The sequence below is a fragment of the Mus musculus genome, chromosome 7 (genome assembly GCF_000001635.26).
Source record: "Mus musculus strain C57BL/6J chromosome 7, GRCm38.p6 C57BL/6J".
Lineage (NCBI taxonomy): Eukaryota > Metazoa > Chordata > Mammalia > Rodentia > Muridae > Mus > Mus musculus.
This window is the reverse complement of record NC_000073.6, coordinates 73,754,236-73,773,042: the sequence shown is the minus strand read 5'-3', so window position 1 is coordinate 73,773,042 and position 18,807 is coordinate 73,754,236. Positions and strand designations below refer to the sequence as shown.

At 45.9% G+C, this 18,807-nt stretch overlaps 1 protein-coding gene across 1 annotated transcript in view; it reads right to left on the bottom strand.

The window, feature by feature from the left end:
* The window catches only part of Fam174b (family with sequence similarity 174, member B), a 36,613-nt gene that overhangs the window by 3,877 nt on the left and 13,929 nt on the right, over window positions 1-18,807 (bottom strand). Inside the window, exon 2 of the mRNA NM_001162532.1 lies at window positions 6,425-6,556. Within this exon, the coding sequence (NP_001156004.1) occupies window positions 6,425-6,556 (132 nt within the window). The remainder of the gene's footprint in view (window positions 1-6,424; window positions 6,557-18,807) is intronic.

Sequence of the window (18,807 nt, the reverse complement as noted above, 5' to 3'; positions counted from 1 at the left end):
CCTCAGATGAGGGGGTCAGCTCTGCTTCCACTTCAAACCGACTCTACATCGGCCTGACTGTTCAAGAGATTAAAGTAGGCACAGTCTCCTATGCCATGTTGATGCCATTGGTGTCTAATATTCCTACAGGAAGCTCTAGCCACAAAAGAGGGGCAAACAAGCCTGCTGAGAAAGCCAGTCCACACCCTGGAAGGGCCACACTGTTTGCACACACATCTCAGCAGGATGTGGGGCTGGCAGGGGCAGCAGCAGCTGGGTGTCTTGGTTGCTTTTTCCAGCAGCTGGGTACCTTGGGCTGCACTCAACACAGCTGCCAGGCTGCCTGCCATACAAGCAGGAAAGCTCATGTGTGCTTGTCCTCCAGAGATGCCTCGAGGGAACAAAAGTCTCCCGTGATAAACTAGGGGTTTGCATAGACCCAAAACGCTGACTGCAACTGTGCGCTGAGCCAACCAAGCTCAAAACACACATGAAATCCAAACGCCTCCCAAAATCTGGAACCATTCCAAAACTCCAGGGCTCTCTGCGCTCCGTGCAGTCGTTTTTTCCCAAACCAAAGCATCCCAGCAGTAAGAAATAGAAAAGGTGAAGGCTGTTGAGCTGGGGGCGGAGCTCAGCAGCAGAGGGCGTGGCCAGAATGCTTGAGGTCCTAGGTTTGATACAGTATTGTGGTCGGGGTGCTGTACACAGAAGCCTTTCTGGCCTGTGATGTCTCCTCTACCTGACTGGAAACAAGCCTGGCCAACCCGCACGGGTTCCAGTTCACGAATTGTGATCAGAAAGTTACACGTCCAATAAGAGACCAATATCGGGACCCACCTCACCACCCTGGGGCCAAGCTCGATGTTCCTCTTTCCACTCCGTCATAAAATAACCCAAAGGCAGGAATCATTCACATCCGAGTTCAATTTGTGTGCTTCCTGGGGGAAGCCAGAAACATTTGGTGGACAGGAAAACCTAGACTCTGTGAATAAGTTATCAGTGTGCAGACGGGTCCGCAAAAAAAAAAAAAAAAAAAAAAAAAAAAAAAAAAAAAAAAAAAAAAACTTATGTAGAAATAAAAGGTGACCTTAAAACCTTCATTCTTTCATACTTATTGACATTTAAAAAAAAAAAAAAGCTGTTCACAATATGACATTCAGGGGAGAAAGTGCCATAAATCGGCCTTTGTAACTTGGGCCTTTTTCAACAGAGAAAGCAACGCCCACAGATGTGTACTCGCACTCTCTCTAGTGGCTACTGCTAAGTAGTGAGATGACAGCCATCTCATCCCCCACCCCCGCGCTTACCCCTGCTTTCTCATCTCTAGTTTCTATACACCTGTACATTAGGGAACACTTCTGAGCCTCGCAGCAGTCAGTCTTCTCTGGACTGGACTGGCCTTGTGCCTGACTGACTCGCTCCAAGTTCATTCACATCCTCATTTCAACCACAAACAGCAGGAGCTTCCCGTGGGGAGCCCCCGAAGTTCAGTCCTTCCTGGACACCAAGGGGAGGCAGGGCAAGCAGGGTCTGGCAGTCGTCCTGAATGTCTGCGGGAGGCTCTGACACAGGCTACCACAGAACAAATGCTGATTCCAGCTGGGGAGGCTGACAACGACAGAAGGGGCTATGCACTCAGAGGAAGAAGTGGAGGAATGGAATGTGCTCAAAGAAAGCTGGGGGACCAGATACAGACACCAACTCAAAACCGACCATCACCGAGGCTATCGGAGAGGCTCGAAGATGAATCCCGTGCACCGGTGACGAAGTGAAACTTCCTGCAAGACTGAGCAAGGGGGAAAGGGGGGAAAATAGTATTAAAAATACAAGAGAGGGGGGCTGGAGAGATGGCTCAGTGGTTAAGAGCACTGACTGCTCTTCCAGAGGTCCTGAGTTCAATTCCCAGCAACCACATGGTGGCTCACAACCATCTGTAATAGGAACTGATGCCCTCTTCTGGTGTGTCTGAAGACAGCTATGGTATACTCATATACATAAAATAAATATTTTTTAAAAATACGAGAGAGGGAGACATAGTGGCACACACCAAGGGATTAAGTCATCCCAGCATTTGGGAGGAAGAGACAAGTGGATCTCTGCAAGTTCCGGGCCAGCCAGGGCTACACAAAGACCCTCTCTTTCAAAGAGGAAAAGAAAGACCATAGCTGCTCACATTACAAATGTTTACAAGATTAAAGAATGATGTTGGGAACAACTACACAACAACAACAGGTTTGTAAACTTTAAAGGGAATAGACAAAATGCCCTAAAACTGCTTCTGATCAAAACTGACCCAGGAAGAAGTAAAGACTGAATATTCTAAAAACTATTCAAGGAAATGAATGTCACTGACCCTAAAAACTCCACACAGGCTGCTCAGGTCCAGCCAGTTTTTTGATATGCTCTACTAAACACTTAGAAAACAAGTGATTCCGATCTGATCCAAACTAGTCCAGAAAAGGAAAATAAGGAAGCCTGCCCTACTCGTTTTATGAGGCCACCATAACTTTTAACAAAGCCTGACAAACTAATAACGAGACAGAAAAAAAACAAACAGCCAGTTACCACTCCCTAGAGAGAAGGAAAGCCTTGTATAAGACAGTTCACGCAGAAAGATAACACATGACCAAGCTGTCTCCCTCTCCAGAATCCTGAACTGGAGAAATATTAGAAATTTAATAAATACAGATTTACCACTTTAATCGGTTAAAGGAGAAGGCATGTCCTGCCTAACAGAGCAAGGGAAAGAAAGAAAATTCAAAGGTAACGAACACTCAGAGACCGAGGGGAAACTCCATACAGCAAAACCCACCAGCCAACTCCACTCAGTAGTCAGCTATTGACCAGAAGTTAAGGCTGCTACCATCCCTTCTGATCCATAAACAGAGGCAGGAAGAAAGCTGACTGGGCCTGGTGATCTCAAAGTTGACCCCCAGTGACACACCTCCTCCAGCAAGGCCACACCTCCTCAATCTTCCCAAACAGTTCCACCAATTAGGGATCAAGTATTCACATATATGAATGTACGGTGGCCATGCTCATTCAAACCAAACAGACTCACATAGTAGAATTAGAGGCCTGACTCCTGCAAGTTGCCAAACCACCACCACATACATGCCATAGTATGTATGCATATATGCTCATATACACACATACATGTGCACACACCTACACAAATAAATAAAGTGACCATAGTATATATAGGAACCTGGTTTTGAAGTTGTCCCCAAAGTGACAACAGAGAAGAGCCAGGCTGCTGAAGAACAGTCACTCAGCATGAAGACTGAGCCCGTGGGACTCAGGCTCACTATTGCCAGATAGCTCAGAGTACAGGATTAATACAAGTGAATTTTCTGGGTCCTGAGTTTCTGCCTAGACTAGAAGAAATGAAGGATACCAAGGAACTAGAGGGAGCAAACCCAGATCCTGTACCAGTGCTGAGGGGCCCCATGCCATAGCTGTGCCACACACGGGGGAATGCCTGTGAAATGCTCCTGCATGGGTTCCTGGTTTCTCTCACCCTTGGTTCTCACTCTTGCGTCAAGGCCATGGAGAGAACTTGGCCTTTCAGAGACCAGAAGTATTTCTAGCACTTGAACAGCTCCCAAGTGGCTCACTTCATCCACTGCTTTCAGTGCTTGGTAAGTTTCAGAGCTAGCAGCCGTGCCAATCCAGGACTGACAGTCAGCCCAAAAAGGAAACATGTTCCAGTTTGAAGGACTGAGACAAGTGTGGAAGTCTCTCAGGCTACATTGCACTGGCGTTCAGACCATCAGAGAACACACCCCCTTCCCATCTTATGTTCTAGACAAAAAAAAACAAAAAACAAAAAACCAACCACCTGCTTTAGCCTCTTGAGTATTGGAACAAGAGGCCTGACCTTCCACACCCAGATCAGGGAGTTTTCTTATTTAATCACAAATAAAATAGAATAAAAAACAGACCATCCTATCACGTCTCTCACAGAATCAGTTTGGTCACCCAGTGTATTTACTAGCTACTTGCTCTCAATTGTAATAATAAGAAAACACTTAGCAAAAGCAACTGTGCTAGCTAGTGTTACATCACCTTGACACAAGCTAGAGTCATCTGGGAAGAGGGGACTCTCCATTGAGGAGATGCCCACACCAAACTGGCCTTTGCCTGCAGCACATCTTCCTGAAGGGTCATTGATGATCGATACGGTAAGGCCCAGATCACTGCAGAAAGTGTCACCTCTGGGCTGGTGGTCTTGGGTACTATAAGAAAGCAGGCTAAGTAAACCATAGGGAGCAAGCCATTAAGCAACATCCCTCCATGGTTTCTGCTTTAGTTCCTGCCCTGGCTTCCCTAAATAATGAACCATGTGTTGTGTAATGAAGGAAACCCTTTCCTCCTCCTGGTTGTTTGGTCACAGCAATAGAAACCCTGGCTGAGACAGTGACCTAAGAAAAAAAGAGTTCCCCTCAACAGAGGAATGGATACAGAAAATGTGGTACATTTACACAATGGAGTACTACTCAGCTATTAAAAAGAATGAATTTATGAAATACCTAGCCAAATGGATGGACCTGGAGGGCATCATCCTGAGTGAGGTAACACATTCACAAAGGAACTCACACAATATGTACTCACTGATAAGTGGATATTAGCCCAAAACCTAGGATACCCAAGATATAAGATACAATTTCCTAAACACATGAAACTCAAGAAGAATGAAGACTGAAGTGTGGACACTATGCCCCTCCTTAGAATTGGGAACAAAACACCCATGGAAGGAGTTACAGAGACAAAGTTTGGAGCTGAGACGAAAGGATGGACCATCTAGAGACTGCCATATCCAGGGATCCATCCCATAATCAGCTTCTAAACGCTGACACCATTGAATACACTAGCAAGATTTTATTGAAAGAACCCAGATGTAGCTGTCTCTTGTGAGACTATGCCGGGGCCTAGCAAACACAGAAGTGGATGCTCACAGTCAGCTATTGGATGGATCACAGGGCTCCCAATGGAGGAGCAAGAGAAAGTACCCAAGGAGCTAAAGGGATCTGCAACCCTATAGGTGGAACAACATTATGAACTAACCAGTACCCTGGAGCTCTTGACTCTAGCTGCATATGTATCAAAAGATGGCCTTGTTGGCCATCACTGGAAAGAGAGGCCCATTGGACACGCAAACTGTATATGCCCCAATACAGGGGAACGCCAGGGCCAAAAAAATGGGAATGGGTGGGTAGGGAAGTGGGGGCGAGGGTATGGGGGACTTTTGGTATAGCATTGGAAATGTAATTGAGGAAAATATGTAATAAAAAATATTTAAAAAAAAAAAGAAAAAAAAGTTGCTTTAGTTCACAGTTTGGGCATAGCAGTAGGACCATAAGGCAGTCAGTCCCAGTCAAGAGGGAAAGAGAGGCGAAGGCTGGCACTCAGCTCCCTTTCTCCTTTGTCTCCAGTCCAGTACCCCTTGCCCACGAGATGATGCTGAGCACATTTGCGGAAGGTCTTCTCTTGTAATTCAACCTAGAAACTCACTCACAGACTGGGTAGGAGATTAGTGTCCTAGATGATTCTAGATCTTGTCCAGGTAACAATCAATAGTAACAACCACACCTAGTATGAACAAGATTCTCGTAGTGGCCCTGAATCAAGAGAGTACAGGAGCTGGCATGATGGCTCAGTGGGTACAGGCACTGGCTGCCAACCCTGACAAACTGAGTTTGATTCTCAGGATCCACATGGTGGAAGGAGGGAATATATGGTACACACACACACACACACACACACACACACACACACACACACACACATATATATTGAAGTAGAAATGGGAATACCTTTTAAAATGACATAATTTTCTCATGCTATATTCTGTGTCTATGTACCAAATGTGAAACAAAGTGGCTTAGTGAAAAAACCAATATAATCACTAATAATGCTATGCATGCATTACTTTGTGATATAACTGAATATTGCTACTTGGTATTGCTATATCCAGTGTCTAGCTGTTCTTTGTAAAATCAAGTGTGCCAGGTGTGGTGACACATACCTTAAATCCCAGCACCTGGGAGGCAGAGGCAGGAGGATCTCTGAGTTCAAGGCCATCCTGGTCTACAAAGCAAGCTCCAGGACAGCCAAGATTACAGAGAAACGCCCCCCACACACACACACACACACACATACAAAGTAAATAAAATTTAAATGTCAAGCCTTAACAAACTCTTTTCTAAAGCTAATGTGACAGAAAGCAACCAAAACAGTGCAGGCTTTCTTTTTTTCTTTTTCTTTCCCCTCACCTACAAATAAGCATTTAACCGTCGGCCCTGCTCTTCTGGATTCCTGAGTGCTGCTGCCAAGGTAGTGATAGGAACAGGTCCCACCATGATAGGAACAAGAGCACAAAGATGCTGTGGCCAAAGCATCTACCACTCAGCCCAGGAGGAAGCTTCTGTCCCCAACACACCTATATTTGATGTCAAATACTGTAGAGTCTTCATCCTCATCGTCCTCCTCATTCAGTGGGGCCATTTCCACACGTTCCGCAGGGGTGGTGATGATGTCATACTTGCGAGTCTTCTTCAACCTTTTTCCCAACCTGGAGGAGGAGAAGCACACACGTGAGACCATGCCTGGGCGAGATGCTGACGAGGCCAAGCCTCCAGAGAGATGGAGCAGCTTGTGGCGAGTTCAAGGTTACTTCCTGACATCTGGAGACAAAGTTTGCTGCCACCTCCAGCCAGGATGCTGCAGCGGTACCCAGAAGACTTGGTACCCAGAAGCTGAGGGCTGGAAAGATAATTCAGGGTAAAGCACTTGTTATGCAAGCACCAAAACTGGAGGCTGAATCTCCAGCACTTATCCTCCACCCCCAAGAGAAAGATCCAATGTTAAGATGGGTAAAATGGCCCTTCTGTAATTAAAACACTCAGGAAACAGAGAGGGGATAGGTAGACTAGCACAATAGGCAAGCTTCCAGATCAGCAATAAACTCTGCTTCATAAACTAGAAAGCAATCAAGGAAGAAGCCACAAAAGATACTCATGCAAGCACACATGCATAATACACATATGCAGGCACATGTTCACATACACACACACACAAGCACGCACGCACACATATGCACACACATATGCCACAGATACATACATACATACATACATACATACATACATACATACATACTGATGGGAGACCCAGAGGCCACAGGACTGAGTGAGTTATCAACTTCCTAATCTTCCCCATCTTCCAGAAGCAGAGCCCTGTGAGCGCCAACAGCTCAATAACAGAGAGATAATACACAAATGCAGTAAGATAAAAAAAAAAGCTTGCAAAACAATGTCTGGTGAACAAGATAAGGACAGCCAGGCTGGAGGGGCAAGTGCTGACTAATGGGATCCGGGTCAAAGCCCAGTCAAGTTCTACTTAAGTGAGGTTCCCCCAGTCTCCTCATAGATAAAGTGGGACAGGAGCAGTCTTCCTTGAAGGTGAGGGATGACTGCTGAGGTGGCTGATGCCTTTGACAAGCCTGGAGACAGGAGGAGGCTCTTGGCAGAAAGTCATCTTGAGTTGAAGATGACAACAGCAAAGTCACACATGCTCTAGCCTCTCTCCCCGCTAAGATCAGGACTTGTGAAAAAAGATCGGTATTGTTTCCAGGGTGTAGATTAGAACAGTATGCAGAGGGACGCTGTGGGCCACAGGAAATGAGCTGACACGAGCCCCTATCATATGACTCCCTGCATGGGAACTGCCATACTTCTCAGGGGTGTCTGCAAAACACACAAGGCCACCCAAGGAAAGGCTTCTTCCGATGACCACTAAAACTCTGAGCCTGTCCCTCTGTGATGCTAGATCTGGTCTCAATTGCTTTGTATTCTCTGCCAGGCTCCTCAGAAGAAAACTGGATGTTCTCTATGAAAAAGCAACCAATCCAAAACATCCTAAGTGGGGCCCTGAAGAGCCTTCCTGCAGACGGCAAGCTGTTCCTGAAACCACTTGTCAAAGACACCAGCAGGTCTTCGTACCTCTTACCAAGAGAAGCTGTCTCAAGTTTTCATGAAGCATCAACACAGCCTCACTTTTAGGTCCTCAAAAATGTCTTACAAACGGCAACATGCTCCTGGCTTGCGTACCATAAACTACCAAAAACAGGACTTACCAAACCGTCATGTCATTTACATAGCAAATGTCAGCACCCTGTCTCTAGCATAAATCAACCTGTACTATCTACAGCGCCTGCTCTTCCAGGCCTTTCAGATATGAAGCTGTTTCCTCTAGATTGAAACATTTCTTTTTTTTTTAATTAGGTATTTTCCTCATTTACATTTTCAATGCTATCCCAAAGGTCCCCCATACCCACACCCCCAATCCCCTACCCACCCACTCCCCCTTTTTGGCCCTGGCATTCCCCTGTACTGGGGCATATAAAGTTTGCAAGTCCAATGGGCCTCTCTTTGCAGTGATGGCCGACTAGGCCATCTTTTGATACATATGCAGCTAGAGACAAGAACTCCGGGGTACTGGTTAGTTCATATTGTTGTTCCACCTATAGGGTTGCAGTTCCCTTTAGCTCCTTGGGTAATTTCTCTAGCTCCTCCATTGGGGGCCCTGTGACCCATCCAATAGCTGACTGTGATCATCCACTTCTGTGTTTGCTAGGCCCCGGCATAGTCTCACAAGAGAGAGCTATATCTGGGTCCTTTCAGCATGAAAGGCTGGAAAACAATTTTCCAAGCAAATGGTATGAAGAAACAAGCTGGAGTAGCCATTCTAATATCTAACAAAATCGACTTCCAACCCAAAATAATCAAAAAAGACAAGGAGGGGCACTTCATACTCATCAAAGGTAAAATCCTCCAAGAGGAACTCTCAATTCTGAATATCTATGCTCCAAATAAAAGGGCAGCCACATTCATTAAAGAAACTTTAGTAAAGCTCAAAGCACACATTGCACCTCACACAATAATAGTGGGAGACTTCAACACACCACTTTCACCAATGGACAGATCATGGAAACAGAAACTAAACAGGGACACAGTGAAACTAACAGAAGTGATGAAACAAATGGACTTAATAGATATCTACAGGACATTTTATCCTAAAACAAAAGGATATACCTTCTTCTCAGCACCTCATGGTACCTTCTCCAAAATTGACCACATAATTGGTCACAAAACAAGCCTCAACATATACAAAAATATTGAAATTGTCCCATGCATCCTATCAGATCACCATGGACTAAGGCTGATCTTCAATAACAAAATAAATAATAGAAACATTTCTTAAGGAGGAAAGGAGGATGGCTCAGAAAACCCGCAAGCAGCTAAAGAGTTAAAAGATTCCAGAGGCTCCCTCCCCAAAATTACACAAGCATTGAACAATTGCTGGAGGTAGGGGAGACATCTGTAGTGTTGATGCCTACAAGCTATAGGGAACACCAGTTGTGCATAGTGGAATGGCCCCTTCAGTGGCGCAGCTGTGTGGTGATTTGGATAGATTTGGCCCCCATAGATGATGTGTTTGAAGATGTGGTCTTGTTGGAGTTTGTAGCCTTGTTGAAGAAAGAGTGTCATTGTGGGGCTGGACTTTAAGGTCTCTTATGCTCAACTTCCACCCGGCATGGTGCAGTCTCTCCTTCCTGCCTTCGCATTAAATGTAGAGCTCTCAGCTCCTTCTTTAGCACCATGTCTGCCTGCACACTCCCAGGCTTCCCATCATAATGATAATGGACTAAACCTCTGAAACTGTGAGCCAACCCCAATTAAATATTTTCCTGTATAAGAGTTGCAATGGTCATGGTCTCTCTTCACAGCAATAGGAACCTTAACTAAGATAAGCTACCTCTAAGTCACCCATGTCCCTATACATAACTTACCAAGGTAGACTTGCATGAAATCATAGCTTTGGTCTGTCACTGAGGCCCTATCTGGGGTGAACGGGTGGGTATTTTTCCACATCTCCTCACAAGCAGCCTTGCAACGGCACAGACAGCGAGAAGAGCATGGCAAATAAGAACCCAGCAATAAAATCTGAAGCCTTGCTACAGAGTAATTTCTCCCCCAGCTCTCCTCACAGGTAGGCTCACACGCACAGGGGTGGGGCTACCTAGATCTTGGTAGCAAGACACTTAACCAAAGGGACACAGATAGCTATCTTGCCACAAATAACAGCCTGAGTACCAGAAGCTTGTAGGCTGGGCTTGAAAACCCACTAGCTTGTTGCTCTACCGCTCCCCCACCCCCCACAGAGCGAGAGCTTTATGGCTCCAGGTATCCAAAGCCTGCCCTGGCATCTGAGGTCATGGTACTATCTGAGCCTGTGCTGCAGGAGTCTGAGTCGCTATCTGTGGCCCATGTTACCATCAAAGGCCATGCAGACATTTGGTCATCTGGGCTGATTGGGGGCCATGTTGATACCCAAGGTCTGAGCTGAGCTGGCCCCACCCCTCACTGGCTTTGGCATTCAGGAGAGGTGGCCCTGAACCTTGCCTGGGCAAACAAAGCAGGAGAGCTGGCCCCAGTGGCTTGGGTGTGGGAGGGCTGGTGAGCTGACCAACTCAGCTACCACCCAGGCTCAGATCAAGGATTTGAGTTGATTGACCCGCCCAACATCTATGAGCTGCTGGAGGTTGTGAAGGGGCTGGTCCTACAGAGCCAAAGTTGCAGGATCTCCATGACACAGGGCAACAACAGGATATCTGAGAGAAGTCCCGGTGAGGATCCAATATTGGTAGTGTGTAGCAGAAGCCAGAGGCCTTGAACCAGACCAATGACTCATGGCAGTGAACATTTGCAAGTAAAGATGTGTGGACAAAAGGGTGTCCTGTGTGACACAGTGTCCCACACTCCAGCTTCCATGCTAAGATGTTTATGTTTCGTTTTGTGAGGGAGGGAGGTTGTGAGGCTGGAGGGTGAATATGGAAGGCACATGGAGACGGGTGGGATTGGGGTGCATGATGGGAAATTCACAAAGAATCAATACAAAGTTAAAAAAAAAACAGAACCTGTGTTGTCGGATCTTCATGAGCAACTTCCTATAAGTATATGACCCACCTCTCTTACCCTTCCTCTTTCAAACACACACAAACACGAGAGAGGGGGAGGGAGGGAGAGAGGGAGGGCGAGTGAGCGCACTAGCTGCTGTTTCTGTGGAGAGCTCTCACAAATACATCAGGCCATCAGTAAGGGTGCTCATGTGTACTTCAGACACCAGCTCTGACGCTGTGAACCAGAGAAAGTGCATTTCAGACACTCAACCCTCTGACACAGATTACCCTTTGCCAGGAACGCACAAGCCTTGTTCTTTCGTTGTCAGGCATGTTAATCAGACAGAGCTGAGACCCATGAAAAGGTGATCCACTTGGGGAGATTCTGGGCAGAGCTCACATCACATCATGCAATAGGAAGGACACTGCAGTGTACAGAGTGGGCAGAGAGTAGGAGTCTCACACTTCTTCTGAAGAGGACCTTTACCAGCTGTGCACAAGGCAGAAGCAGGAAATATTAGAAACAGGATGGATCAGTGCTTCTCAGACGTTCAGACTCTGGAGTCTAGCTGTCCTGTGTACAGAGAACCTGGACATCCTACATCAGTGAGAGGTGCAGAGAACCTGGACATCCTGCATCAGTGAGAGGTGCAGAGAACCTGGACATCCTACATCAGTGAGAGGTGCAGAGAACCTGGACATCCTACATCAGTGAGAGGTGCAGAGAACCTGGACGTCCTGCATCAGTGAGAGGTGCAGAGAACCTGGACATCCTGCATCAGTGAGAGGTGCAGAGAACCTGGACGTCCTGCATCAGTGAGAGGTGCAGAGAACCTGGACATCCTGCATCAGAGAGAGGGAATGTGAGAAACCTGGAAACAGTATGCCTAGAAGCTGCAGTTGCATCCAATGATGCTAAGCAACTCTCAAGTGTGTTCACACATACAACTTTCCTTGCATCTGTGTGAGTGTGTGGTATGTGCTCGCGTGTATGTGGGTGAGTAGACAGTGTTGTGTACCCTCTCCGCCACACAGCCTGGAGCTCACTGATTGGCTAGATTGGTTGGCCAGGGATCCAATCGTCTCTGCACTAGCCAGCTAGCTTTTTTTGTTACTATTATATTATTTGTTGTATATGGGTGATTTGCCTACATGTATGTCTGTGCATCATGTACACACCTGATGCCAGTGGAGGCCAGAATAGAGTTTTGCGTCCCCTGGAAGTAGAGATAGCTTTGATGTGCTATGTGGACACTGGCAATTGAATCCCAGTCCTCTGGAAGAGCATCTAGTATTCTTAACTCTTGAGCCATCTCTCCAGCCCCACACCTAACTTTCCATGTGGCTGCTGTGGATCCAAATGCAGGTTCTCATGCTGCAGTGGCAGGTGCTTTACTGACCAAACCATCTCCCCAGCTCCCGTAGGTACAACATCTAAATAATCCATAAAGCAATGTCACTGACAATTCTGTCTTCCAGGTGAGGAAACTGAGGTCCAGAAAGATCATTTTGCCCACAGTCATGTAGCTAATAAGAAGTAGGGTTGTATTTGAAGTTCAAGGAACCAAAGACCTCAGAACTGCACAGCTGCCTCCTCCCTAGATGCTACTCAGGATTTGAAACATGCCACAAAGAAAAAAAAAGAGTATGGATCAGCTCAGGAAGGTCTCAGAGAGCCAAAAGCTGCCTTGATGCTGCCATTACTGAACCACCACTCCACACACCTGTGCCTTACACTCCCACCAAAGAGTCGCATTACACACACACACACAGAGAGAGAGAGAGAGAGAGACAGAGACAGAGACAGAGACAGAGACAGAGAGACAGAGAGAGACAGAGAGAATATCACCTCCCCTTGACTTCAATGCCCAATCCCTCTTTGTTCCCCTCTCATTTTCTGGAAAGGTATCATCGAACACAACTCACACATTCCTACCTCACAAGGATCCAGACAAACCCCTAACAAACTCTTGTTGCAGTGAGACTCTCCTAGGACATGCACTGCTTTGCGGGAGGCCAGCACCCACCACTGACCTTTTTTCGGCTTCTCTATCCTCCACATCTGGCTCTATCCAGTATCCAGTATCCAGTAGGTGAAAGCTAGTCAGCACACAGCAATCACAACCAATCAGAGCCGACCACTAAGTGTCCTGCTCACTAGTCCCTGAGACCCAGGTAGTATAAGCTGTCTTACCACTTGACAGAAGAGAGGCTGAGGAGAGAGAGGTTAGCGAGATCAGAGGGAACAAGCTAAGTCTTAACTCTGCTTTGAACCCTACAGCCCTGCTCTCTCCACAGAGCTGGTTCTGCCTGGGCTTTCGGTCCCACTTGACCTAGAGTACCAATGCCAGGGGGCCTCAAAAGGAAGACACAGAGCGAACGAAAACCAATATTATAATAAATGCCACCTTGAGGTTCTTTAACATTTTAACAGTAAGGCTTCCACGATCAGTGCAATTTTCCCATTTGCTATAACCCTTTTTAAAGCCCTAAAGAGTCACTTAGTGGCAGGAGCTTGAGGCTTTCTGCTCAGGCAGACCTGAGAGTGGGTTTTCCAGAAGGTAAGCACACAGCCACACAGGGCTATTAGCCAGCTCCGTGGCTTGAGAGCAAAGCAGAGAGTGCATCCCCTAAGAAAATTTGAGGTGGAGAAGAGATGTCACTCTTCCCTTCAAACCCCAAACTCACTGCCTATTTTATGTGACTTTCTGTGCTTCTGCTAGTGGGCTCAGGTATGCATCCATGGAAACCAGAGATCAGCATCATCTGTCCTCAATCCCTCTCCCTGTATCCTTTAAGACAAGATCTCGCACTGAGTCCAGAGCTCATCCATTAGCTAGGCTGACCAGTTAGTGATCTCCAAGACTAGATCTGCCTCCACTCACCCCCTTCCCATCCCAGAACGGAGACTACAGCTATAGCCCAACACACCAGACTTTTTATTCAGATGCTAAAGATCTGAACATGTTTGCAAGCAAGCACTTTACACACTGAGCCATCTCCAGAACACTTTAACATTTATTTCCAACAAGACAGAGGAGTCATTCAAAACTCTTCCACTCTCCCTTATGTGGAGATTTTTATTTACTAACCCAAGAATACTGGGAGTAACTGTCCAGCGACTCAGGGTAATTCCCTTCCCCACCCCACCCCACCTCACCCCCATGGCCTCTCCCACCCATGCTTAATCATTTAACCCTTGATGTTTCTCCCCTTTCTTCTTTCTCATGTAGTCTACTATCCTGCCAATTATTTTTTCTTTCAATTGCATTGGGAGGTAATAGGATACCTTGTGAGTTTTCATGGACCCTTCCTTTCAGTTAGCTGCCCCTCTGTCACCTGGCTTCTCCCATGCCCCTGTGCGCTGGGGGGATCCTTTTGTGCACTGTGTAAAGATTATCTTTGTGTTATTCAAATGCTGGCTTCTATGCCAGCAGAGAATTGAGTACAGACCCAATTTTGGTATTGTTATTCATATGGCTGCATAATATTTTATAAACACCCCCCTAATAGGTTTAACAAAGAGCTGAATGGCCAATTGCTGGGCACAAAGTTAGAAGATGGGACTTCTGGGGAGAGATAGAACCTGGGGAGGGGGGGGGTGGTGAGGGAAGTCAGCCCTGAGATACTAAAGAGCCAGACTCAGAGGAAGAAGCAGGCTGGGACTGCAGGAGGGGCAACTAATGAGTCACATGGAGGAATGTAGATCAGTATAAACAGGTTAATTAAGTCACAAGCTAGTTGAGAATAAGTGTAAGTGATTAAGACTTAAAGATATTATAATAAATATGTCTCCTTGTCTTTATTTAGAGTCGGGGAGGTGTCTTAGAAAGGGTTTTACTGCTGTGAACAGACACCATGACCAAGGCAAGTCTTATAAAGGATAACATTTAATTGGGGCTGCCTTACAGGTTCAAAGATTCAGTCCATTATCATCAAGGCAGGGAGCATGGCAGCATCCAGACAGATACAGTGCAGGAGGAGCTAAGAGTTCTACATCTTCGTCTGAAGGCTGCTAGCAGAATACTGACTTCCAGACAGCTAGGATGAGGGTCTTAAAGCCCACACCCACAGTGACACACCTACTCCAACAGGGGCACAGCTCCTAATAGTGCTACTCCCTGAGCCAAGTATATGCAAACCATCACAGGCCAGCATAGAAAGTCCATATGGTTTTGCCTGTGCCCACCCTACTTAAGCCTTTGCTCCCAGTATTCCTCCTTTCTCCTTCACTTTAACCTATAACCTATCATCCCCTTCCCGTAATGTGCACTAACCCAAAAAGCACCATTGTCATCTCCCAGCTTCCTCTTGTACTCCAGATTAAACACAAATAAAGACATTTGAAAATGGGATCTACATATGGGAGAGAGGGGAAGGTGTTTGCCTTTTGTGCCCTGAGTTAAATCATTCAGTATGTTGTTTGTTTGTGTTTTCAGGTCTATCCATTTACCTGAAATTCTCATGATTTGCTTCTTGGTCATAGCTGTGTGACATTATTCCACTGTGTATAAACTCACTCATCTGTTCTTATGCGCTCATCTCTTTCTGATGGATACCTTGTTTGAGCCCATTTCACAGCTATTGTGAATATCACCACAATGAGCATGTGCGTGGAGGTGTCTCTGTAGTAGGACATTAAGTCCACTAGGCATGTGCCCAGAAGCAGTATTGCTGTCAAATGGCGGTTGAGTTTCTAGATCTTTTAGAAACTTCTAGACTGATTTCCAGAATAGTTGAACTGATTTTCCTTCCCACCAACATCACGTAGAAGCTCCCCTTTTGCTACAGACCCTTTGATATTTGTTACCACTTAGACCACTGATGATGCCCATTCTGACTGAGGTGAGGTGGCCAGCCAGAGAGTTTTTACGTCAATTTGACACAAGCTAGAGTCATCTGAGAGGAAGGGAACCTCAGTGGAGAAAATAGCTCTTAAAGATCGCATTGTAGGCAAGCCGGTAGCATTTTCTTAGTTACTGATTGATATGGGAGGGCCTAGCCCATTGTAGGTGGTGCCACCCCCCAGGCTGTAAGAAAGCAGGCTCAGCAAGCCATTATGAGCAAGGCAGTATGCAGCACCCTTTTATGGGTTTTGCTTCAGTTCCTGCCCCCAGGTTTCTGCCCTGCCTGCCTTCAATTATTGACAACGATGCAGACGTATAAGCAAAACAAACCCTTTCCTCCCCAAACTGCTCTTGGTCATGGTGTTTTCTCACATCACTAGTAACCCTACCTAAGACAGATGGACTCTTAGAGTAATTTTAATCTGCCTTTTGCCTGATGGCTGAAGATGTAGAACATTTTCAAGTGTTTTCTAGCTATTTGCCTCTCTCTTTTTGAGCTAAGTTATTTATTGGTCAGGAAGGAGATATATATATATGGCTGGCTAACTGTCACAGTGCAGCAAGGAGTTACAGGAGCTCCTGGAGAAAAGGCACCAATTGTCTTACCCAGAGTTGGACCCTGCTTGCTCTAATAGTAGCCTGCCCGGCAAGATATGCCCAATGGTGTAATAGTGGCATGGCTGTTGTGGAGACAACCCACCACTTTCAGGTTGGTTATAAGGTCTGCTCCACAGGACAGATTTCATGCCTGATACTATAAACCTGACCAAAAGCCTATGGCTAGGGAAATCACAGAGCCTTCGGTAGAGCCTTCTACTGTTATTCTGCTAAATGGCCATGTATTCAAAGTGTCTCCTAAATACATATATTTATATCCATCCATACCTGGGTTGTTCTCAGTCTTGGTTAGAGAAGCTCCTTTTTACAGTGGGCAGTAGTCAACAGAGAGATACATAACTGGTCAAAGTACTAAGAATAAGAGACTGAGGTCTCAGTCCTCAATGGGGCATCTATATCAACCCTACCCTACCCCCACTAAGGCTCGGAGACTACCTTGGAAGACGCAGAAAGAATGTAATAGCTAGAGAATGTAGGGAGGTGCTGTAAATTCCTGTGTTTTGGCCACAGGCGACCATCACACCCATGAACTCACAGCAACTGGGGCTACCTGCACAACACCTACACAAGATCAAGTGAAACAACAGGCCAGTTTAGAAGTGGTAGGTGATTTCCAGGTCCCACCTTTTCCTGGGGAGCTACTAGCAGTAGGGAGTTGCTGGTAGGAACACCATTCTCTTTTGAGACTATGGACATTGATAGGATTCTGGTATTCCAGTAGATGGCTCCACACCCATGCACATATGGGGCAGCACTAGCTGGAGTTACTAGTTGTTTTTTTTTTTTAATTTTAAAAAGACATGAATATGATGGGGGGCATTATGGAAATATGAGGAGAGTTGGAGAGCAGAAATGGGGAGTATATTTGATCATGTTGTATACATGTACAAAATCCTCAAGAATAAAGAAAAATTAATGAAAAGCTAAGAGAGAGGTATTACAAAATAAATACATGTTTTAAATTCTTCCACTCTGGAATGTCATCCCCAGGTTGAGGATTTATTGACCCAGAGGGCTCTTCAACAGCTGGCCAGAATCAAGTTTCCAGTGAGCCTGCAGGCCCCACTTAGACAAACAAGGAGGCTGGGGGAGCAAGCTCCAAGACTAGCAGAGCGACATGGAAAGAAACCTTCACTGAGCCCCAGTGGGTGGGCTCAGTTTGGAGTATGGCCATCAGAGACAGACCAAGGAGTCCAGAGATGGAGGTCTGAAGCTTAGCCTTTATCCTTGTGCCTGTGAGCCAGCTGCCCATCCTGAATGCAAACTTCCTCATTGGCCTCTGTTTCTGTCCAGGCAGTTCTAGGGTTCTGGTGGTGGTAGTAGCAGCCAACCTACTCCACGGGACCTTAAGTTTTCCCCATTTTTTTTTCCTGAGGTCATTAAGGTTCTTGTGCTGACTCCTGTCAGTAACCCCGCTGAGGGACAAAGACCACCTGTGACTTACAAGCCTGGTCTTCTATACCAGTGGTTCTCAACCTGTGGGTTGTGACTGCTTTGGGGGGGGGGGAGGTGTCATATATCAAATATCCTATCATATTTACATTATGATTCACAATAGAAGCAAAATTAGTTAAGAAGGCTAACCTGAGCTACATAGGGTGACACCATCTCAAAAAAAGACAAAACAAAACACAGAAGTGGGCCCAGAGCCAGAAGCTTGATGAAGGGAGCTGATTTCTCCAGACAGTAAAGCCACAGTCACAGTGCTGAGCTACCAATGCTAAGCTATGCTTCCACATCAACAAAGAGCGCTAGCGAGCACAGACACAGGCCCCACTGCCTCCCGAAACCCGACACAGAATAAAGGTAGCATTTAAATGACTCTGGAAAAGGCTTCCCTATCCAATGTTTTGTTTATAATGACCCCACTTTGTATCACAACAAATAAGATAGATAGGCTCAATTGCAGGAAATAAAACTATTGCTAGAAACCATGGAAGAGATCCAAAAGCCATGAAAAGAAAAGAATGGTGAATTCAAACATAGAAAAATAACGTAAGTCAGTGGGGAACATGGGGGAAATAATAATAATATAAGTCAAGATAAACGATCCACTTGGGAAAACATCCAATTTGCAGTACAGGTGTAAACTAACCTCGTTAATGGATGTAAGGAGTACCTACAAATCAATAAAAAAGACCAATCATCTAATTGAAAAATTTGTCAAAGGATATAAAAACCGGCAGGTCACAGACAGCGGAAAAAGCAAACAAATGGCTTTGCATTCTACAACCTCACAGTAAGATAAATCCAAAGTCAGCCTCTAAAGAGAGCCCATTAACCATCTGTACATTTAACAAGCGTCAAAGTGGCTGACGATACACAAAGACAAGACCACAAGAGACAGGTCCTCTCGTTATATGACTGAATGCACACACTGTCCCACACAGGGGACAG